General features: G+C 34.8%; 1 protein-coding gene across 5 annotated transcripts in view; it reads right to left on the reverse strand.

The window, feature by feature from the left end:
• AGMO (alkylglycerol monooxygenase) overlaps positions 1–25,540 on the reverse strand; it is a 183,791-nt gene that overhangs the window by 66,056 nt on the left and 92,195 nt on the right. For all 5 annotated transcript variants that reach the window (XM_048951394.1, XM_048951397.1, XM_048951393.1 and 2 more), the window contains exons 7-12: positions 24,394–24,459; positions 24,196–24,275; positions 22,946–23,080; positions 22,373–22,489; positions 15,806–15,888; positions 14,555–14,660 (exon numbers count right to left, since the gene is read on the reverse strand). In XM_048951394.1, coding sequence (XP_048807351.1) covers positions 14,555–14,660; positions 15,806–15,888; positions 22,373–22,489; positions 22,946–23,080; positions 24,196–24,275; positions 24,394–24,459 — 587 coding nt within the window. The remainder of the gene's footprint in view (positions 1–14,554; positions 14,661–15,805; positions 15,889–22,372; positions 22,490–22,945; positions 23,081–24,195; positions 24,276–24,393; positions 24,460–25,540) is intronic.

Here is a 25,540-nt window from a genome sequence, read left to right on the forward strand (position 1 = left end):
AAAATTGCTATGACTTCACTTGTGGATATCCCGCCAAAAGCCATTATTGAAAGCTGGACTATAATTGCTAAGGAACATGCAATGTCTGAAGCACTAAACCAGTGTTACTGCAATCCTCCAACAACTGACTGAAACCAAGTGTTACATCATTAAAACTGAATTACAACACACCCATGGCGTGTTTTCCATGTGTGCTATTTTAAACAATAGTAGAGAAAAACCTGGCTATAAATCCACTGATCTCCAATTTGTTCAAAATTCATGAACAATGAGGGCTGTCTGACAGGCTCTCTTGGCTCCATTTTAATCAGAAACGTCACGCACCATAATTAAATGTCTGTTTGGCTTTTACTGGAGATGGAAATGCAAGCTTAAGTTATAAATTTAAACAACCTGTCATGAGGGGAGACACCACATTTGTACAGTTTAGGAAAGTTTAGCAATTGTAATTGCTCCAGGAAAGACAAATAAACTAATGGAAACTGTTCTATTTCTTAATTGGCTTAGCATAGGAAAAAAATAAGCTAACATGGTTATGGTATAGCTTTCGTCTGGATTGGACTGTTCTTTGCTTTGGTAGAAAAACGTTAGTACAGCAGTGCTTTCCATCACCGTTGCTTAATTTTCACTGATATTAATTGAAGGGTACGGTGATCACAACTTCTAGGCTAAGAAAGGATGCCAGTGACAAGTGGCAACAAAATATCATCAGTCTTCCAGAAAAATGCTTAATTCAATACAGCACAGTTCACCCTGATACTATCCAAATGGAAATATTTTGCCATCACACTGGTATGCAGAGGCTATTATAGTTTAAGCAAATCCTGCAATTTTTCTACTCAGCTTCAGAAAATTTTACAGTGCCCAGATTCCAGTGGAAAATATTTGATCACTCATATGCTTGGACAGAAATTTGTCACCTGGAATAGAAATCAGGTAAACTTGCCAGCGTCCTTATGCAGACAGGCTCTGCAAATATATGCTAGGCAAGATCTCTGCCAAATAACTTGTGTCTGGCCAATACCACCTTTCAAGTAGCCTGTGAATACCAATTGCCAATAAAGATTCATTATACCATATATAGGTAAATATTATTTTAGTTTTTGCATCTACAGTTTTAAGCTTACACAGTAGCAATTCATTTGCTCTCCACATATTACCTGTCTGCAAGTTTTGGTGCAGTAGCCAATCACAATATTCACACTTCTCACTAGCTACTAAACAATATTCTTCTTTTACTTAAAATAGATCACTGTCAGATGCAAACATTTCCAAGTTATGTTTTTCTCTAACACAGAAAGTCAGTATTATGGCTATTTTAAAACAATAATAACACATGCAAAACTTCATGATAAATGTTATAACCATTATCTGAAAGTCTTCCGGCTGCACTTCTTTTCATGAAGCTTCTAATCATGAAGCTAATGGTTCTATAATCCACTGAAATTCAAGTCAATGTATAATGTCTTATACTTCTGAAAGCACAGATACAGTATTTTTTGCATTAATTAAATATCTCTCAACTTTTCTCCACAGTGAAACTTCAGGACCATTCATTCGGGTATTAATGCTTGAAAATATCATCAAATTATGCACTGGGTGGTAGTCACTAAAAAAAATAAGAACACTTTAGAAGGGCATTTGTACAATTTAGTTTCTCTGTAGATGTTTGCATATACACTTTTATTCTCACTAGTTAAAAATATATATATATATGTATGCATAATCTCCAATTCAGATCAGCTTCCTTCAGAACGCTCTTTAGCTTTTCACAATTACTGTTATAAAACTCCTCAAGAAGTTAATTTAATTTTCACTTCACTTGACCACTATTATCACCTGTTAGTACTTCAAAGAGAACAATCCTGTGAATAAATATTAATGTTTGATTCTGAAATATATATGCCACAGCAATATCATTTAACAATATATTTTTCCATATCATTTTCATGATAAATCAAGTTGCTTTTTCTTCCTTTAATCAGATGTTTTCCACACAGGTTCATCAATTTTTCCTCTCCTTCCTCACCTCAGAAATTCTCCCAGTTTCTTTACATCTCGCTAGCAACTCAGTTATTTTACGCTCTTTCCTGAAATCTCTGTATTGTTAATGCATTCTTACACACAGACACTGTACTATTTATTTTTTTCACCCTGTGTACATACATACCTATGTACCTAAGTGCACATGTAGAAAGCTAATAAATGAAGTTTAGCCCAGACTATATATTTTATATGTTTCTTTTCTATATAGTTGGTAGTGTCTATGTTTTCTTGCATATACCAGTCAGGAAAGATAATGGCAAAGGTTTAATTTTTTTTTAGCACTCTGATTTCTAAATCTTCTGGTAACTAATTTGTCATCAACATTGTTTACAGCATTCTCACCACTTCATCAATTTGTTCTGCTTTTTCAGATACAGCGCTGGCTAAAGAATAACTATGTCACTGACACATCCTCAGTCAGTTCTCTTTAACAATAGCAAGGCCTGTTTGCACAGTGTTAGAGCAATCTATCGCAGCATGCAGGGACCCAGTTACCAAGGAATTTCATTTTCATGTACTATTAAAAAACTAAATAAATACGTTACATTACAGTGAACATATCAAGGATAAATCTGTTGTACATTTGGATGGTTTTCTTTACATAAAAATATTTTGTATACATATTTTTTTTCCAAAAAAACTATTGTTTATATCTAGAATAAAGTCTATTTTACACCATTATGTTCAGTTTTGCAGTCATTATTTATATATATCATTTTGCTTAAAGTTTCTCTGTCATTATTTATGGCTTAGATACACCATGGTTTTGTTGTGCAAGCTCTGTCCCTACGTTTGTACTCTTCCAGGTAACACTACCCCTAGCACAAACTTATGCAGATTCCATTCTCTTTTCCAAGACTTCTCTTTCACACCCCACCAACCACACTGCAACCTTTCTGATATTTTTCTGTGCCTCACTGTAGGCCTAAGGTAAATAAAATTCAATTATTTCTAGTTGGAAAGAGAAACAATATTTTGCCTTCTTTCTCTGTGAGCCAGATATCATCATCACTGTTTGTCTGCCATCTCTTACTGTTTGATTTCCATCCCTCTTGAGATCACTACATCCAGATGTGCAGATTCTTTCTAAACAACATACCTGACATAAACAGTCTTATGACTGGATTCTTATTGAAGACCTTGTCTTCTCACATCTCCAGTAATGCAAATCTGTTTACTAACATGTTTATATGTTACTAATATTCACAAAGAATGCTTCCAAAAAAGTGAGTGCCTGAGATCCTTTAGTCCTTTTATTGAACACTGGCAGTGCTGAAGAAGTATTTTGCTGCTTACAGTCAAGTCTCTCATTAGTGCATTAAAATAATGAGTTGCAATTGTGGAGTAAAGGTGTAGCAAGAAGATTCAGGTCCTCCTGAGCAAATGCCAAAAACACCCAAAGAATAATATCCTTATACCAACAAATAAACAGGGGAAAAGTGCTTTTCCCTTTAAATATTTTGAATCTGTGAACAAGAAATATTTGGAAAGCGTTTTAAAAAAGTGATCAGCAAGAAGATTATTTTAAATTTGCTTTTCTTACCATGTGAATATCATTGTTCACATTAAAGGGGAATTTATTTTTCATTGATGCTACAAATTTTTTCAATTATCTTAACAGTAAAGGCAAAACAAAGAAGGAAAGCAAGCCAATGAACTACTGAATTTCATCTAATACCAAAGCAATCTAACCTTCCACTCAGCATACTTCAAAGTGCACATACAACTAGAATTTTTCAATTTTTTTTTCCCCATTAAAATAAAATGACTAGGTGTTTCATGTATTTCATGCAATGCTAAGCATTATTTTTAAGCTAAGTGGTATGAAAGTGCTGGATGAAAATGAGCTCCAGAGAGCTGGCATTCCTTAAAAAGCACAGTACATGAACAGTTACACATGCATAATTATATAATCACACTTGATGGCAGCAATAGCACATAGAAAAGACTATTAATACCAGGTAAAATCCACAGAAATCTCTTGAAGATTAATAACTTTTAAAAATACAAAAAAGAAAGGTGACATTTGGGTGCAGAACATATTTTAGTTTTACATTTCAGCATGACAATTACCATGAAAGAAAGGATCAAAGCCAAATGGCACAGCTGGCAGCTTGAGAATAATTTAAGAGGTGTACTGGCAATAGCTTTTTGGTTTCAGTAGGATGGACTGCATTAACCATAATAGGGAAATGATGGTGAAGAAAAGTCATACAGCATTCTTAACCTGGCATAAGTACAGCGTTAGTTGAACCTGTGGTTTTAACTATTTCAAAAAATGTTAAGGGAGAAAACTTACGCTAATGAATATGAATAAGAGCAACATTTCATCTGTATTGGGGACAAAACAATATCCCCAAAATACATTTAGTCTTAAATTAGTGATTCAGGAACTCATGAACAACAGGAAATCCGATAAGCTCGTGGCTATGCTGTATCCAACCATTGCTTTTCTATCTTGTCCTGTAGTCTACGCAGAAATAATCTATATGCTAAAATATGAATAAATATGTAAGAAATCAGTGTAGTGGGACTGGATGGATATAATATAAGCAATGGACATGAAGCTCTCTCAATCTTGTAAAGCCCTCTAAAGTTTCACTGTTATAACACAGCAGGGGTGAGATCACAGGAGAAACTTATTGTGTTACCAGTACCTTGGACACAACAAGCTATGTACTGAATGGGCTGAAGATGATTCATCAGGTCTTACATCTTTCGTTTTCTTCTATTCCACTTTCAACCTCACTAATATGTGATTATGTGCACCTTTTTTCCAGCAAGAATAATGTATACTAATAAAATGTAACTTCATGGCCGCCAATTTCGAAGTCTCCCTTCAAAGACAAGTTAACATTGGCCTGAAGGCATAACTATGTCCTGTTTTAGCAGATTTCCTTCAAAAAACTGGACATTCAGGAGATCTACCTTTATTTGTTTTGCAAAGTATTAAGCATAGCTTCAATTCTTTACAACTAATCTAACAACACAGCTCCCTTTCTACAATTTTTCAGGAACTATTTGCATTCTAAAGACTGAAGACTGTCTAACCTAGAAACTAAGCCTCTGTCCACACCTGAACATTCAGAAAACCAGAATCTCCACTACCAAATTGATTGCAGGTTCTCTGAAATTACAGGGATATATGACCAAATGCAGATTTTACAGTTGCAATGTGCTCAGTATATAGCTTAATAGCATTACAAAAGCAAAATAAAATAATGAAGGCCACACAATTTTGTCCACACCAAAGATCATAATAAAACAGCAGAAGTAGTTGACTGGGGAAACTTTAGATGGAATATCCTGCCAAATAGATAATTTTCTATAAGTACTTGGCAGAAATTAGTAAGTTCTTAGTAAGTAATGAATAGTACAGTAAGATACTTGAAAAGAAAGTTAGAATAATGTATAATTTAATGCTATCCAATATTCTTAACCAGAATAACACTGTAATGGGAAATATAACTATATAGAAGTATAACATACTGTTATTCAATTGTTTATTGTCATTTGATAGAATTCATTGACAACTATGCACTTCATACACATGTGAAATACATTTGTTTTTTTTTTTGTTTGGCTTGCATAGATCAAATCAACTCTCCTTCAAGTTCTGGAAGGTTTTCTAAGATACTGGAGCCTCTCCCGAGATTTTCTTATTCTAGAACTAGTTATTTATTTCAAGCAAGCTATCAGTAAATAAAGTATAAAAATAGAAATAATCAGGGTATGAAAAAGCTCATCTGGATCCTAAGCTCTAACACTGTACCAACGCTACAACTGTGTTAAAAATTAATGGGGTTTCCTTATTTTTTAAGTATCCCATCTCACCAATGAAAGTCTTAGGTCCCCATGTAGCCACTCAGATGAAACACTATTCTCTCTCTACTCTTAGAAGTATAGTAGGACAATTTAGTCAAATGGTTCATTTCTTGATATGTGTGATTTTAAGACTAATCAGCTTAGAGTTGCTGATGAAGGAAAAATGGAGAGAGATATAGAGATATATAACAAACGCAGTTAACTGTCAGATTCTGTTTCTTAACATTCTGCTTTTTGCTTTTACTTAATATTTCACCTTTTTTTTTTTTTTTTAAAGCCAACTTACATGAAGCCAACAAGAAGAGAAATAAATATATCTAGATTTATAGTCATATACAAATGTGCAATGAAATCAGGTAATAGATATGGACAAAATACAGAAACTTTCTTCATAAGAGCCTAAAATATTGAAACCAAATACAGGCTTTTTCAGCTGTGTATTAGCTTCCAATCAGCAAATTAAACAATTTATTCTGGGCATTTCATGGGCTCCACATGAGGATAAACCAAACCAATTCTGTCAAGACAGACGTGATGATTCCCAGACTCTATGTGGGGATTTCTGCATTGTTTTCCCTTAGTTTCAACTGACAACTAGAGCTTTATATGTACTTTTTTCCCATAATACCTATTTCTAGCTTTTAAACATACAAAGTGTTTTGTGTGTTCTACATTTGGGAATCAGTTGTTAAACAGAGCATTTGCTAATCCTCTTTCATCAGGCAATTTTTATTTGGCATTGGCAGGAAAAGGAAATTTTAAAACACTCTCTTTGCCTTGCGTAATACTCAAATATAAAAATAAGTATAGCATTGTTGCTTTCTCTATATCCCCTGATTCTATAAACATCACAGAAAACAGAATGCATGCAAAGAAAACCAAGTCACTAATAGAAAAATAAATCAGAGCAAAGATAACAGCTTGATTTTATCCTATTGTCTATTGTTCCCTTCATATAACAAGCAATGGCTGGTTAGAATTTAGAATGCAAGTTGTTCATGCCAAAATGCCATGAACCAGTTTTCAATTTCAGGAGTTGTAGTAGAAAAAAATATATGCAATTTGTACTGCATTTCTCCTTTCTTCATTAAAAGCTACTGAAAAAAAGCATATAGGCTGTGTAAAACAACAACAGTCTAATCATTAATTTTGATAAAACATACTATACAATGCTTTAATTTTTTCTTTTCTAAGTATAGGCATTCATTTGTCTCTTCTGTTCAATATGTTACAATCTGGATCTGAGAGTCTCACAGACATCATATTCCTAAAATGTTAAATATTTAAAGCTACCATATTATGGTTACATCTACAAAGTGGAATGGGATGCTTACAGGAAGAATAATCTTGTACCTTCGTCTCCATCATAAGACATATAATTGGGTAACCATGGTCCACATGTTCTTTCTACAGTTAGTTTTTTTTCTATTTAAGTCTTGGGAGACTAAAATGCCCTAAATGCTTTAAACGCTAGGCTGGTTCTTTGTGGTCACATTGTATCTGCCAAACCCAGATTTATTCCACATCAGAAATAGCTGACTTAATTAAAGCTGTCATCTCCTAAAACCTAAATCAATCCCTCTGCACATCATGTGGAGGATAATATCCAAACTAAGACATCTGCCTTCGTGGACTTTGCAATATAGGTACAGCTTTCCTCTGTTTATTACTGCGACGATTCTCATCTGCCAGTTGCAAAAGTTTTGGTGTCCAACTATCTGATTTCAGCACAAAGTCTACTAATTTGCCATACCAGGTAGTCCTACTAAACACACTCATGCAGGGATATCCCACTCAAGTGGGATAAGTTAATGACAGCCAAACTACAGAGCCCACGTGCATGACAGCCATACATAGTAAGGCTGGCAGGCTCCTTGTTCTGGGGTGGTGTGCATGGCACAAGGACATCATTTGATGCATGCATTCAGGAGTTATCTTCTGCCTCTCCCCCACTACATGCACAGGAGAAAATCTCAGCAAGTAAGCCAGCATCTCTCATTCTCAATCATCTTACCCTTCCCTTTGTTGCTTTACATTATGCTATACCTTAAATCATTGTTGAACATCAAACATACAGGAAAGCATAAACTGATTAGTAAGCACTGGCTCTGTCAAAAAACATAAACCTTCTTTGACTGCATTCATGTTTCCTCTACAGAATCCAAGCCACAAAGGGCCAGCCCTAAGCCTGTCTTTCACTGGAGATTATGACAGCACTGATTCAATAGCGGTGCAGAGATACCTCTGTGCAAATACAGATGACTACTTCTACAAACAAGGCATCATCCAAGAGTTCCTTCATTAGAAGCTCCTTCTTAGTTTATTTATTATTATTTATTTCTCTTTGAAGTAAGAGAAGGTAAAAATGACAAAATAGTTTTCCTTAATAGTGCTATCTCCATAGGATAAATGTAGGTATGAAACAAATCAATGCTTCTGTTCATTAAAAAATAAAATTGCCAGCTAATACTTTACTACTGGAGTTGAAATTGCACAGATAAACACATCCACCCGTGTGGAGTATCTCAGCTGTCACCAGGGATTTATATGAGTGAAGCAATTCATTGGTATGGAGAAGATTTCTATTATTACCCATGTGTTATGACGTAGAAAAAAATGCAGTTTGATGAGGTTTGTAGCATTCCTGGCTTTTAGAAAAATTATGCTTTGACTTATGAACAAAACCAGTCTGCAATGTGAATTAGTAACAATGTGTGTGAAATGGCACAATTTGATCTTTATAAAGACACTCAGATGCATAACTGAACATTAATAATCTCATTTGGCATGACTGTTATCTTTAAAATGCATACAGATACAAGCCAATCCCTAACTGCTCAGATGGGTCAGAAGGCATTAGAAATTTCAATATGAATGCTATTTTTTTATTCACCTTTTCAGCAGAAGCTGAAAGTGAAATGCAAAATTGCCAGACAGTATATGTGAATACGTATTTTCTATGTTCCAAATACCACCTTTGCTTCATCTTTGACTACACACTTCTGATTTCCATTAAGTATGACTACCTCCTTGTCTTGTTGAGCAATTAAAGTGACAAAAGTAATAGCAGATGCCTCTTTCATAGTTAAAACTACAGCATGCAGCCCATAGCTTGCATTTTATTACAACCAGTCTACATTGAGTAATAATTGCAAGGTAATTGAGAAGATCCTGATAATAAAACACCAGTTTACCTTTTTTTCAGACAAAATAAATATATAACCCAATCGAGGCTTCATTTTAATGACACATTAGATAGTTTCCAACTTGTCCTGATTTTTGTTTTATTTTATGATTGTAAATAAACCCTGGAAAATTCCTTCCCCGATTTTACCACCTGAAACTGCAGCTGTTGGCTGACACTATCAAAGCCTCGCAATTCCGAACTCACGTGCAAATCTCATCAAGTGCAGACACTTCTAATTGATTCCAGAAGTTTTTCTTTTGCTAAGATCAGCGGCAGAAGAAGAATAATGAGCAGCTTTCAAGCAGAGGGGGTAGGGTGTTGAGCTCGGGGAGTGGAGATTTTAAAAGCTCCAGCTCAGCTGCTCTGCCAGAAATGCGGAGCAATTTTACGGTCAATTGGCCAGAGCATCTGGAACTATACATCATAGTCTGTAGTTGATGGTGGTGAAGCCGACTCTCAAACTGGCTAAGTCTAAAATCAGTAACGACCGCTGTCACACCTAAGTGGAAACGAACTTAATCTACTGCCAGATTTTACTGTGACTTTTTCTAAGGGACATTATTCCCCCTAGAGTAGTTGTCAGGAATATTAAAAGTCCAGTCAACTGCATGGTATTGCAGAATTTTCTCAATGAGGCTAACATAGAAAATACAGATTACAACTCGTGTTTATTTAATTCCATGTGTGTTGACAAGGCTTTTTATCATGAGGTAGTAGTTTCCTTCCATTACTTTGAAAATACATTTCAGATATACCATCCAATCTAGTTAGGGCACAGAGACTGCCTAAATGCTGAGGTTGTAAATCATAGCATAGAGCATGGAGCTTTCACCTTAATGGAAACCAAATATAGGATATGCTGCACTTTGAAATGTGGCACACATGATCATAATGAGGGACCAAGGAAAAAATGCTGCAGAGCAGAAAACTATCAATGTGGAAATAAGTTCTTATGAGTAAATGTTTGTTTTAAGTCAGTACTCATAAGTCAGGATACTGACACTGGGAAATTACACTAAGAAACAAGTGAGGCAACAGCAAGCCTTTGTATAATGAAAAGAGAAGTAAGTAGTGTGGCGATATATCACGTTAAGAGGGACTGCTGTGGAATGCAGAGTACAGTGCAAATCAGTTCTTTAATAAAGAGATATTATATATTTCATCCAGACAAATTAGCTGACACGCTCGTAAGAAATACAAGAATTGCATCAAAGACCAGAGAACCAGTTCATTTGGTACAGAACACTGTCTCTAAAAACATTTGGAACAGCTGCATCTGCAGAGTTTATGTACTCTGGTGGAATAAATAAATAATTTGACCACAAAGAAGCTCATTTCTGCCTTCATTAGTTAAGGGATGAATTATAACCTGCTGCATAAGACTATGTATCTTCCACTGTTGGTTATTTTTCTAATGCAACACACGCCCATACAAAACAGAAAAGAAGTACTTCATTTAAGATTTCACACAGGTGTACATCCTCTCTTTTTCTTTCTTTTCTTCAGTGAAAGTTGTCCTAGATCTTAATCCTTCCTACCCGCAAGTAAATACATGACTGCTGTTGGTTTGGTAGCCATGCAGCAAAAGTGTGCAGAAATAGTCTGGGTGTACGACCTATTCTCAGATAAAAAGAAAAAAGAAAAAAAGAAAGCAAAAGATAAACAGGCACAACAAAATAGACATTTACATTTCTCATTCCAGCTTTCTTCACTCCCATTTCCTTAGCTTATGAGTCACAGTAGTGAGCTACAGCCGCTATGGAAGTTAGGAATATGGAAGTTATGGAATACATTTCAGACAAGAGATCCAACAACATGTCAATGGCTCTCATTTCTTCTTGCTCCTCATTACTACTACTGTCAAATAACAGCCAGTGCTTCACCAAATTCAGCTCATGGAATATGCTGACTGATGCCAAACCAGAGAAGATAGATGGAAATTCTTTGAAGAGGTGTACCATCATCACATATTTATTTTTACATATTGTGACTGTTGAAATGTCACATAACTGAATGTACAAGTTATGTTTTCTGCTACCTCCAGGTGGTTAGGAGACTCCAGACTCAGTCTGACAGAAAAAGATTTGGCAATATTAATACACACGATCATCACATTACACAGACATGAAATAGTCAGCCTACAGAAAACTCACTAGCACAGGATATGGCAGCAGAGACCCTTGAGCAGACATGCATTGACTTCTCAGCTTATTGTCTATATCCAGTCAAACATAATATCTCTATCATCAAGTGTTCACGGAATTCCATCCCAGAAAGAATTCTCATACAATCGAAAAAGTTCTTCAAACTTCTATGCCTTTTTTTCTAAAAGCCAATCAACCAAAAAACAAAGCAACAACAAAGCCTACATCTTTTGCCCAAGCATATGAAACATACACAGCACAAGGAACAGAAAACGCACGCTGAGAAATGTGTAGAGTTTCACGTCCCACAAGAAAAAAAAGATTATTTTTCTAACTCTGATAACTTGGAGTTATTGTCTTCTTTGGAAAAGGAAAAAACACCAGGAGACATCTCTCAAAAATATGTCTTGGAAGGACTTCAAATACAACCGAGCCAAGACTGGTAACCACATTACTTAATACAGAATTTCAAAGCATGGACAGATGCAATTCTGTGGCTATTGGAGTGTGGATACAATAAACAATTATACAAAGACTGTATCTTTACCAAAATAAGCAGTTCTTTCTTACCCGCCTCTAGCTGCATTTTACTTCTGTGGACCTCTGTATTAGGGAACTTTCTTATTCCAGAGGATGTTAAATCACCTAATTTACACAAAGATAAATCTTTGGCTGCATCATTCAGAGCAATCAGGTGACTGAATTAGCTAGGTTGAGAGGTTAAGGTACTGGAGAAAGGGGGCAGGGCTGGTTCTCCTGATGGCATTGCATTCATTGGCTGCTATTTTCATAGCCACCTGTGCTAGCATAACTGCAAAAGGCTTCTTTCTTCTTTCCCCTACTCTTCTTGTTTTCTCTTATTTCTTTACTTTCTTCTCCGTTTTTCAACAGGTGAAAATTTCAGTAGTTCTGATGAATATCAGATGTGCTTATGAGCTACTCAAACTCACTAAAATGACAGAAAGCAACAGGGATCCAGGAGTAGAGAAAGGAGCAGTCAGGACTGAGCTGTTAATTTAATTATTTAGAGTTGGTGAAACTCGCCATTTAGATCAGTCTAAGAGCTAATGACAAAACTGCAAATTCCACATTAGGCAATCATTTGAAGTTTGATCACTTATTTTTACTAGTTAGAGCGTCCTACAAATAATACTGCGTGGGTAATTATTTTTGAAGTCTTATTTACTGGTTATAAAACATTAATGAGGAATGCAAGTATATGAACCATAGGTACAAGAAGAGAGAAATCACAATTTTCACTAATGATTTAATGTAAAGTATGGCAAAATTATTTTCCTAATAATATATAATATATAGTAATAATAATAAATATCTCCTAACTTAGAAAGGATAGATCTTAGGAACGTTGAACAAAAGGAAATTTTTAGGACAAATTTTAGTTCTAATTTCTGTGAAAACAATTTATTTATTATGCTTATTAGTGTCTTCTGATTCAAAATGATCTCATTGATCATTATTAAAAACATTAATAATCTGAAGAGGCTTTTCAACATTAATTGTAAAATTTCTGGCAATTTCCTTTTAGTCAGAATGTTTTCTTGTAAATTCCATTACAAAAATACCACAGTCTCCATAACAAACATTCCTACCATTAATCTAGAAATTGTTTAATGCATTGACAGTGCACAAGCAAAGCCTGCGATGGTAAAACATGCATATCAAGATGCGGTACTCACAAACATCACAAAGCTATTAATATCACAAAGCTGTTAATATCACAAGCTTGATAATTTATGACAAAGTGCAAGTCTATTGCACTCACATATTGAAATTCTTCACAACTATTACTTGATTTGGTCTTGTTGATAGCAAACAATTTGGTGGACATCCATTTAATTTTTTTCGAAGAAAATAATATGAGCAAGCTTCTCCTACTAGTCTGTTTTTTATGAGAAACAACTCAATATCAAAGAAGGAACTAGGAAAGAGTCACTGAGAAGTATAACATTAAGGAAAAAAGGAAAGAAGAAGAAAAACTACACAAGAAAGCAGAGGAAAATGCAGTAGAGAATGGGCAAAGAGTTTAGTATTTTAACAACAGATGCAAATATGGAACAGAATAGGAAACTTTTTTTTTTTTTTTCCCCATGACAGAATGAGAAACAATATAGAAGCACCAGATGAAAATTTTATTCCTACTCCTTTAACCTTTCACATGTACGCACTTTAGGCAAGAGTTGGGGGAAATTTAGAGGGTATATTTTAACACATAACTGCTCAAATTTAGTTAGAAAACCTGAGTACCTGAAGTCTGAGACCTATTGCTCACAGGTTGTAGAATTAATTGCCAAGTAATAAAATTATTTGCTTCTAGACTATCTATTGTAGTAGATTATCAGGTATCCATCAACGTAAAAAATTATTTTGCATTAAATATTGTCCAATAATTATTTTTTCCTGTACCAATGAAAAAGAGCCACAGTAGTATAATATATTTTTATGTTCTTGTTTTTGCCTGATCTGAGGGGAAAGCAGAAGAATCAGCACCACTACCAAAAATTAACTATTAGAAAAGTTATCGGTTGCTATATACTTTGCAGCTGTTTCAAGTCACAAAAATCATTCTGAATGTAATCAGTAACAGGTCTGAGTTTCAATTATTATTATTTAATTTCTTTTTTTCACTGTTTAAGCCAAAAAATATCTGATAACAGTTCTTCTAGTTTTCAGAAGTACACAATGTTGCTGATAACCAACTTTCCTGATGACCAACACAAGGTAGCTTGGGAACGTTATACACATCAAAATCTGTAACTTAGTGTCATCAAAATCTGATCACATTAGTGTTTTAACCAACCTTGATTAAAAAAGAATGTAGATTAAAAAGTAACAGTCACAAACACAATAAAAACATGCCCTATGAACACAAAAACAACTATAATTAAGCAGATTAAATACCTGTTTAATTCAGTCTCCTATCGTTTCAATTCCTAGAAGTCTGTTCCTGATGTACAGTATAAATACAGAACAAAATATTTAAGTTCTTAGATTTGTTTTAGTGAAATAGGAATTACCCAGTCCAAATTCAGGAAAGAACTTCTGGTATTCTAGTCAAAATATGTGGCCATTAATATAGTATTTTTGCATTGACTGGTAAACGGATGGCTTTCTGACTTCTTTCAATATAAATTGGTTATAACAAAGAAAACAATTTTGCAAAAGATAAAACATAAACAAAAAAAAAAAAAAGAGAAGAAAAAAATCAATATTCTCTTCAAATTATGTCATGAAAATAAATAAGCCAAATGCATATTTGTAATGTTCTTATTTCTTTATGATAGGAAACATTTATAAGGTCATTAGCTTAAACATTTCAAAATAAATGTCTTACTTCATAGGCGTAGTCCAACAAAGAAAGTTGATTTCTTAAGTAGCCAAGTTTGTATACTCCTAAGAAGACTGAGCAGCGGATGATTTCCAAAATTCCTGCTTTGGGTCTAGAAACAGGAAATAATGCAGATTAATGTTGTTGGTTTTCTTTCTTGTTAACTTCAATGAAAATCAGAATGTAGAAATAGTCTATGAATCCCACAGCTATATAAAATCCCCTTTTCTAAACTTAAACTTTTTTAAAAGGTTACATTTTTATAGTATACAGTTTATATCTTAGAAGTTAGAATATTTTAGAGTTAGAATACTGAATTTTCTGGGGTTGAGAACATGCATATGTAGAGAATATATGTGAACTCACACACATATAAACATATCTTTTAATCACAGAAATGATAACAGAAAAATTCTGAGAACTGCCATCTGAATAGCTCAGAATCTTTTCATTGGCACATTTCTGTAAATTCATATTAATTCTCCTTACCAAGTTTGTAAATAATACTGATCTCTGATTTCTTGAAAAGCTTTTACCCACCCTGAAATACCCCATTCAGAACATACAAGCAAAATGTATTCTTTATTGAAAAAGACAATGAGTAGTATGTGCAAAACACAAGTGGCACAACAATGAAGATTTTATTCCACATTTCTATGTTAGCAGTGCAAATACTCATAGTTTCCCTTTCAAGAAACTGTACTTGCTATTCAGATTCCTGTAGGTTTACAGCATTTGCATGGACTACTTCCAGAGCATACATCTCACAGAACTGGTATATTTCTCAAGATCCAATTTGATTTGAATCCATATTGACCAAATTAATCCAAAATCTTTGGTATCCTTCACATAAGTTTGAGTCTGCACTTTTTATGCTCTTCTCATACACTATCAGTCAATCTGACACCCATGAAATGCTACTACATAGTACTGAAACAACATGGCTAAGTTTGAGCAGCATTGGAACAGACTACAGGTCTGCCAGTATCACAAAACCAGGGAGGTTGATCCAACAAATACAAGCACATTTGAGGACATGAGCAGTTGGTGTTCAATATCACCACTAATTGCTGCTGGAACACTCCTTGTTTTAGTTACAGGTTATTTGTGTTTTATCTTCTAGCCAACAGACAGAAACATACCTGTCAGAGTATATCTATAGTTCTTTATCAATATAATTTTGGGCACAGTTGAGATTTCCTTGTATTATTAATATTGTAGAATGAGAGAAGAAAAAAACCATGCTTTATGTCTTGCCTTTTCTCCATAAGAAATCCAAAAGAGGTCAGGGATAGAATGATAATGGCAATTCTCAGTAGAATATTTTCCTGTGATAATGTCTGTTTAAAAAAAGAAAAAAAAAAATCATTTAGGCTAATTTTCTGAAGAGAAACTGAGTTTAACAGAACTCAGCAGCTTCAACTTTATCTTAGTGATTTCAGTGTCTGTTTCTGAAGTGATTCGCATTTTATTTTGCAAAAATTTGCAGTAATCACTTTTATAGTTGCCTCTATTTCCAATGTAATTATTAAGATACACCCTTCTGCACCACTTGCTTTCCTGAAGTTGCTTGATTTCCTCATGCCTTAGCCCACAAGGGCACAATATTTCTAAGTGAAAATTACCTTGGTCCTATTCTATTTTTTCATTTTATTTTACTGTGTTTTTACAGTTGCCATGTATAAATCCCAATTAATACCAAAACAGACATTGGTAACAGTAAGAATTCAAATAACATGATAATATAGCTATATTTTAAGAAGAAACAAAATTAATAATGTTTCCTCATAACACTTGGTTCCGAATTCAGGAAAACTCTTCAGCTCATATAATTGACTCCAATCAGACTGAAAACTTTTAAACATTAACGTGTTTTATTATTTGGACACAAAGCAGAATAGAGATTTATGTCCTTAATATTTAAATCTAAATATTAGAAACAACAATCAGAAAATAAAATCATTTTCCATGATGAAGTCTGATTTTTTTTTCTTTTACTTTATGAAATAATTTTATATTCTACATAGCTGCCTTTGCAAATCAAATATTTAATCATTTTTCTTATTCCCTCCCTTGCTTCCTCTCAAATATTAGCTTTGAAGAGCCTTTCTTTTTTCTTAAAAGAAAAAAATAAATAAATAAAATAAAGCAATATGAAAATAGCGCATCTTGCTGAGTTATAGAAATTCTTTCTGGTTTGAACAGCAATAAAGTTTATGAACAGCATTTTGCACCTCAAGATCTCAGGCACTGAAAAATAAAAACCTGTGAATCCCTGCCTTGGTTTCAATAAAGTCCACTTTGCAGCAAGCCCACTTTCCTTCAGTGGTGGCCCCTAACTCGCAAAGAGATCTAAGGTAAGTATCTGTGAGTGTTGGAGGCCACAGGAGAATAATCTCAAGTTTTATAGCTGTGCGAATTTACAGTGCCCATGTTTGCAAAACACATCAAACCACACACTCAGACTGGATAGGGTTCTGTTGTTACACTGAAGAATCACAAGCACCTACTTGGGTATCCTTAACAAATGGTTACCAAACAAAGAAAACAGCATCCCAGCAATGCGTGAGCTAAACAGCAGCCCCAGTCATTTACAAGCCAGAACACACTTCTCACAAATGACACCTGTGAAGCCACTCCATTGCACAGATTTATACAAGGATAGATCAAATTCATTACTGGAATGCCACACATGCAGTCTTTCTCATCCTTCCTTACAGTAAATTTATGAAATCTCAAACTGATGATTACTATGATCATCTACCTAGAAGAAGACCTAAAAAAAGGATATCCTACACTATTCTTTTACTTAGAGCACCTACTACTGGTCACCACAGGAGACAGGATATTGACCTGGACACTGAACCATGGAGGGACTCAGCATAGCAGTTATGCACAGAGACTCTTGCTTAAGACAAGAAGGTAAAAATGCTCTGATGGGGTTATCCTTATATAAAGGTTTTTCTCAACTAGAGTACATTGTAAAATTTCCAATGTAGGTTTTAAAATGTGTCAATAAAAGATTACATTGAAGGTATTTTTTATTTTTTATTTTTTTAACACTTCAGTTTCTAGAATCCAAAAACTGTACAGCAGCTTTCCATTGTTGACAAGAATCAATTTGTTTTGAAGTGACAAAATTTTTGGACAGAAATTTCTTCATAAAAATATTCATAAAAATTCTTAAACTGTTCATCTACTCACAATAAATTCCCACTTAAACTTACTTAGAAGCCGGGTCATAAATAAATTCAATAATTAAAGCTAAGATAGCAAAGATAAATATGATTTGGTACAGCTATATGCTATATAGCTACAGCTATATGGCAATTCACAAACAAATTTCTTAGAAATGCTTTATTATGTTTTTCAACGATAGTTCCTTGTCAGGTAAAGCGTTTTATGGCGAACTGGGACTATAATTCAAAACTTTCCTGTTTGAGTCTGTCCTTCCATTTAAATTGTAGTACTGCACCTTTTTAAACCCAGCCCTAGCCAGGTGGCTGGTTTTGTTTTGTTAGCAGTGCAATACAGTAGCTTCTATAGATTGCCTTAAAAAATGTCCTCACACTGGCAGGGCATTGGTTTGAGGAAAGGAACGTAAAGCTTTGATTCGCTGTCAGGTTACAAGAGAACTGAATATCAAGTATAAATTTTGAACAGTAGTTGCTACTTTACAATATTTATCCAAAATCACAATTTACAGAAAAGGAATGTATCACAAACAACTTTGTTTCTTCGTTTGTGTTCCTAGTCAAGAGCTTCCTGGAAACTTCTGGTGAAATATATCTTGATGCCATTTGGAAGTAATAGATTTTAGAAAGCCAGAAAAACATAGCATAAATATCGACATATTAGTTTACTTTCCTAAATTTCTCCTTACTCCTCCAATGGCATCGTTAAATACTGCCTTGATTATTTTATTTACTTTCAAACTTGTATCACCTTGTGAAGTGGATGCTGACAGCTGGGCCATCCATTTTCTTGGTGTTACTCTACCACAATCAATGAAATAATCTGAGTAATATCACTAAACTAGCTATCACATACTGAATCTATACACTGCAAGTTACAGTGTGAAAAGAATGTGCATTTTACACTTTTGTTAGTGCTAGCATCTTCATACCTCTAAAAAATTACATGCATGGATATATATATATAAAATAAATGAATATTTATGTACTGGATTACTTGCACAAACAGAGAAGCCTAAGGGACCACAGCAGGCTTCTTAGCTGTGAGTCAGTCACAACTTTGTAATGTGGTTATTGCCTATAATTAAAGAGAAAAAAATATTTCTGTTGGATTTTGATTTCACTGAAAGTTTAAAAAATATCTTGGAGACTTAAAAACAAAGGGGGGCTTATAGATTTTTGGGAAGAAGTTTACACTGCTTTGTAATCACAGGGTTTTTCTTTCAATTAGGTAAAAAAGAAATAACACATTTAAACAAAGGAAATATGCCCTATGTGTTTTTAAATGTAAATTGAAAGGTTCCAAATTCCAGGTCATTTTTCTTCCTTCTGAAGTATAACATAAATGCATTTTGTCATCTTACTGTCTTCAGTTTTTCAACAGAAATGCTTGGAAAGATGTCAGCACACTGTAATTTGACAGATGCCCTGCTATCATATATGACCCATTTTTAACATTCAAATGAAGAAAGCTAATACAGTGCTATGGAATTTGTGTTGTTTGGTGTCTATGTATGAATTTTATTTTAACTGAGAATTCATGAAAATCTGTGATTACTTAGCAATATTCCGTATACTTTGTCTTCCATCTACTTTGTCTTGCCCTACTGAATGGATATATTACGTGTGCTCTCAACTTTCAAGAGACCTATCATATCACCACATACTTTTTGTCTAATTAAAAGTGCTCACATATTCATGGCATTATAATCACAGTAAAAGTTACAGTATCTATCAACAACAAAAAGACATTACAAAATGTGTTTAAGGTAGATTTCATTTTGATTTATGAGATACAAGCAGTTCTGGAGCTATGAGACTTTTGCTTTGAATGTACTGCAGTTTTACACTCCTAGCACTCTCTCTGGGACTGATCCAAATCCCATTACTTCAATGATCAAGATGTGCGCAGCTCAGAAATATTTTTTATTCTCTGGATATAGTACAGATTGCTATATAGAAAATAAACACTGTATGCTCTCTCTTGTGGAAAATATATATTTGTTCTTTCTTGTTTTGCTCTTTTCATAAGTTAAATGTAGGTCATTCATACCAAAGGTATATGGTTGCTCTTTGCACATAAGAGAAACTTAACACTTCTACAGGGCGTGAGACCAAACACTGAGCAACTGTAATCACTTGAGAAATGTAATAGCTGTATGCTGTGTCTTATGGCCATTATGAAATGGAACTTACACCTAAAAATGAGGAAAACAGTTAGCTTTCTCCATTTATGGAGCTATGCCACAGTTATGACATAATTCATAGCCAGACAGAAAGTTCCAGTTGTATCCATAGACATTTTATAATTCAGTGTAGTGGAAAACTGATATTGAAGAGAAAGTTTTGCCAAGTAAAGTTATTCATACACAAGCTTCCTTCTCATGACAGCTTTCCCACTGTACTGCAGAGTGATGCTGGAACTCTGCCTTGGGACAAGAACTTTCTACACCAACACTGACGGTTTATGTACTGAGATGAAGTGCTTCTAGTTCCCTGTGTTCTCATTCTTATTCTTACTACCTCATTACCCCACAGTTTTGTGTAGAGAACTTTCTAGGTTTTTTTGTTGCAATAAGCTCATACATGGTAGATGTTCAAGATATTTCCTCTCTCTGATTGCAAAAAATTAATTATCATATGGGGTTTGGATGTTAAACTTGTTACTAATTCTTAAAAAGCTGCAGTTATCAACAGAGAAAAAAATTTGGACCATTCATTTTTCCTTCAAGGTCCAGAGAAATACAAAAAGAGAAAATAAAAAATATGAAAAAAATCATTAATGAACTCCTTAGTTCTTGCTGTTAAGCAATATTAACAAAGAAAATAAACAAACACCTTATTTGATCCCTAGGGAAACATGACTTTTTGCATGTATGCAGGAATTTAGAAGCATATCCTGAATATTTTGCAGAGGTTTTCTCAGTATATGAGCATAGCAATCATGGCATTGTATATCTTGCACATATGATAGGTATTTATGCTTTAGTTTCCTTCAGAAATTTCTCAGGATAGACAAAACCTTATATGGTTTTGTAATCTCTAAACTCTCTGCAGTGTGACCTTCATAGTAGTGATGGTGATGTGTATTGTAACTTGTATTAATCAGAAGAGTAGGCCTAAACAGCATCGAGCAGTGGGCCCAGGTGAACCTCGAGAGGTTCAACAAATCCAAGTGCAAAGTCTTGCATCTGGGTCATGGCAACCTCCACTATCAGTACAAGCTGGAGGATGTAAGGATAGAGCACAGCTGTGCCAAAAAGGACTAGCGGGCACTGGTGGATGGCAAGATGGGCATGAATCAGCAATGTACCCTGGCAGACCAGAAAGACAACAATATACTGGGCTGTATCCAAAGAATTGTAGTCAGCAGGGCAAGGGAGGTGATCCTGTCCCTCTGCTCCGCGCTGCAAGACCTCACCTGGAGTACTGTCCTCACTACAGGAGAGATGTGAATTTCTTGAAGCACACCGAGAAGGCCACAGAAATGGCCCAAGTGATGGAACACCTCCCTTACGAGGACAGAGTGAGAGAGCCGGTGGCTATTCAGCCAGGAGAAGAGAGCACTCCAGATCTGACAGTGGCCTTACAGTATCTAAAGGAGAGCTATAAGAAAGATGGGACAGACTCATTTGCAGGGTCTGCTGTGGTAGGACAAAGGGAAATGGTTTCAAACTAAAAGAGGGGAGATTTAAATAGGATATAAGGAAAGAGTTTTTATGATAAGGATAGTGAAGCACTGGAACATGTAGTCCAGAGAGGTGGTGGATATTCCTATCCTTGGAGACATTCAAAGTCAGGCTGGACAGGACTCTGAGAAATCCGATCTAGCTGTGGATGCCCCTGCTCACTACAGGAAAGCTGGACTAGATGGTCTTTTACTGTCCCTTCCAACTGAAAAGATTCTATGGTTCTACGATTCCTGTTACCTTTCTATTGAAGTGCAAAACAAAATACTTTTAAAATGTTTCTCAAAAACTGTTTTCTTCTATTTGTCTGATGTGTTATTCAGAACACATCTAAGAAACAAATAAATAAACAAAAAAAGAGCTGCTATAAGCCTGATGCTTTTTCTCTCAAGAAATTATTTCACTCAGTCTCTTCTTGCAGCTGAATGCAAGAATTTCTGTCAGAAAAAAAAAAAAAAAAAAACAACTTCAACAACTGGACAAGATTTCAGAAAACTTTGAATTATTTTTTCAATTCTTTAGCATCTTTCAAAATTGGCCTCCTAAAATCTGACCAATCTTGACATTTTAAAACCTACACAACCTTAGATCTGAGATACATTCTTCCTTTAACAAGATCCTAAAGCCTGATGCAGATACTTATTCTACAAAACATTCATTATTTTTAATTTAATTGCACAAATACTTAATATAGTTACTAAAACTTTTAGTAAATATGTTAATATATATTTAATACTGTATAATTACACATTTACACATTTATTATTATACCACTACAGAATCTAGTTATGATTTTTTATATATATTACATAGATATGATTATTTACATAGCATAAGAGTCAGGCTCTATAGTTTCTACTCTGTGCTTTATTATGTATGTATATTGTGTGTCATATTACTGTCATCATGAAATGCTATTACCAAAGATATGAATTACTCACAGTCACAGTAGCAAGAAGATCAATATACAACTCCATTATTACAGCAAAATGTACCACTGCGTAGCAGTTAAGATAAGCTGGTACATTTGGATTGAAGGGAACTTCATTTCCAGTGACCTATATGAAGCAATACAGATACCAGTGATCCACTGCAACCTCTTATTCCTTAGTATTCCTTAAAATTACAAACACAAAAAGATTAAGGAGCACAGATAATTACACAAAGATAATCTACAATCTTACATACATACTGTCTAGTGTTTCACTGTTTATGTGTGTGTGCGTGTGCATATTCACAACTGAAAGAAAAAGAGAAATTAACTTACTCTATAGAACAATTTTGAAAGTCTCTTTAGGAAATGAATAATGAAAAAATAAACAAAAAGATATATTTTTCCTTCAAATAAAAAGAAAAACACAAGTAAAACATTCATTTCCTTCAGTCTTTTCCTTTTATGACTGCTAATTTGCTAATTTAAAATAGCATGTGTAGAGTTCTTAACGTTGATCCAGTAGCATTAAGAGGTCCAAGTAAATTACACAAAACTGAAAGCCTCTATATGTTATATTTACCGCTGGGATTTCCTCAGGAAGGCCAAGTCTAGGTTTGCCTGGTCCCCAGCCTGGCCCTTTGAATATGACAGAAAGCTTATTCCAGAATCCAGGTGTGGCCCAAAATGTATTCCAAATATGAGCCAAGGGACGCAACTTAAAAAAGAGCAAGTGATTTTTCATTGTTAGTAAAATAAAATTTATTAAAACATTACATTTCCCTCATCCTTAGCTTTCAAATAAATGACTTTTTGCAAGTCTGTAAAGAGAATACATTAAAAAGAGATGAAGATAGAGGTTCAGAAAACATGACTGAAATAGGCAGGAGCCATATCAGGTCCTTGGTTTATTGTAAGGATTATAAAGACTTCTACTCAGGAAAATCTCTCTTTCCTATAGGCAATCCAGAACATTTAACAGTATTTTGTATAGCTGTATTTATGATGGCTTTAAAGTAGAATTTTGTTAGTGGGACTTTGACATGACATACTCTCAATTCCTAAATTACTCAGTGCTGTCTGTAATGTATATAACAGTACGGACTGTGGCCATCCTTCTAGCTTCCAGCCCAGGTACACCTTCAGGCAGAATTTCTAAGTCTTTGAGATGCCTTGTGGAGTGAACAGCCATAAAAAGTCCCCATGAAATAAAGGGAGACGTCTATACTCCTCAGTTCTTCTACAGTTTTATGGAGAACTTTTTATGTTGTGATGAAGAGAAGCTTGGACCAAGAAATCCACCAAGAACCACATTAAGTACTTTTTCTTCTTTTTCCTTTCTGTTCCAAACAGCTTCTGTTGAAAATATGATGGCTGCTATGTAACACTGTCAATGCAAATCATTATGAAGCATCATTAAGATCAAATACGCAAAACAGATAAAGAAATAAAGATATCACACCATGGGATTACTTATGAAATAGCAAATTTAGCGAAGACATAAACAACAGATTTTATTTTCTGTCTGTGCCTCTCTACATATTGCTCTGTGTCTGTCAAAATAGACAGCATTCACTGGGTCATAAGCCTGTTATATTCCCACTGTAATTAATTAATAATTTTACTGTATTGTGTTTTCATAATGGCTCTACATGCCCTGTATATTTTCAGTGCAGCAAGTTGTAATGAAATACTGAAGACACTGTGGATAGTGAATTAACTATGCAGCAGAGTTAATCTCAGTTATGCCTAAAAGGAGTTTCTTTTGAACAACTAGCACTCTTTTTGAATGACTGTTATAGATAACAGAATCAGTTATACAAAGGATAGCACCTGGAGCAGGATGGGGTCAAATGAATTTACTGGATGTGTTAAGCCATATACAACTTTAGCATCTTCTGCCTCAAATGTTCCTGAAGGAAAATGTTAAAAAAAAAAAAAAAGAATCAACATTTAAATATACACATTTTGTTTGATGCACTAACTAAACATGAGGGAGAGAGCAGCTTGCTTTGGTTTGGTTTTACTTACCAAATATCCTGTCCCAGATAATGAGTGTGCCACCATAATTTTTGTCAATGCAGTAAGGATTTCTACCTATAATAAAAATGATTGATAAGTCATTGCATATATAAGAATATATGCAAGTAGGTTACAAAAGGAAATCTTAGCATCAATTTCTAATCTAAAAATATTTTTAAGGAGTGAATTAGCAAGTTTGCTGATGGTGCAAACCTGGGAGGAGTGGTGGACATACCAGAAGGTGCATAGTCCTGAATCTGGGGAGGAATAACCACATGCATCAGCATAGATTAGGGTCTGAACTGCTGGAAAGAAGCTCTGCAGAGAAGGACCCGGGTGTCTTGGTGAACAACAGGTTGGCCATAAGCCAGCAGTGTGCCCCTGTGGCCAAGAAGGCCCACAGTATCCTGGAATGCATTAAGAAGATTCTGGCCAGCAGGTCAAGGGAGGTGATCCTCCCCCTCTACTCTGCCCTGGTGAGGCCACATCCAGAGTACTGTGTCCAGTTCAGGGCTCTTCAGTTCAAGAAAGACAGGGAAGGAATACAAAGATGATGAGAGATCTGGAGCATCTCCCTTATAAGGAAAAGCTGAGAGGCCTCGGACTGTTCAGCCTGGAGAAGAATGAGAGGGGATCCTATCAATGCTTACCAACGAAAAGGCAGGTGTCAAGAGGAAGGGATCAGATTTTTTTCAGTAGTATCCAGTGATGGGACAGGGGGCAAACAGGCACAACATAGAATATAGGAATTTCCATATGAACATAAGAAAGAACTTCTTTACTTTGAGGGTGACAGGGCTGGAACAAGATGCCCAGAGAGGCAGTGGAGTCTCCTTCTCTGGAGATATTCAACACCTGTCTCAATGTTTTCCTGTGCAACCTATTTAAGTGAACCTGCTTTAATAGGCAGTTGGACTAGATGATCTGTAGAGATGATCTAGAGTTCCTCCAATCTTTCAGCTCCTACAATTCTGTAACTCTGAATAGTAAGTTAACTGCCCTTTATGTATTTACAACATTTCTTTTTTTCTGAAAAAGCATCTAAGTCTCCTTCTATTCAGAATCAAATATACAAATGTAGCATGTCGTACTCAAAATTTCTGTGAAATAAAGAATTCGACTGGAGAGTAAATTCACCTAAAATATATTTATGAAG

Source organism: Lagopus muta, chromosome 7 (assembly GCF_023343835.1).
Source record: "Lagopus muta isolate bLagMut1 chromosome 7, bLagMut1 primary, whole genome shotgun sequence".
Classification (NCBI taxonomy): Eukaryota; Metazoa; Chordata; class Aves; order Galliformes; family Phasianidae; genus Lagopus; species Lagopus muta.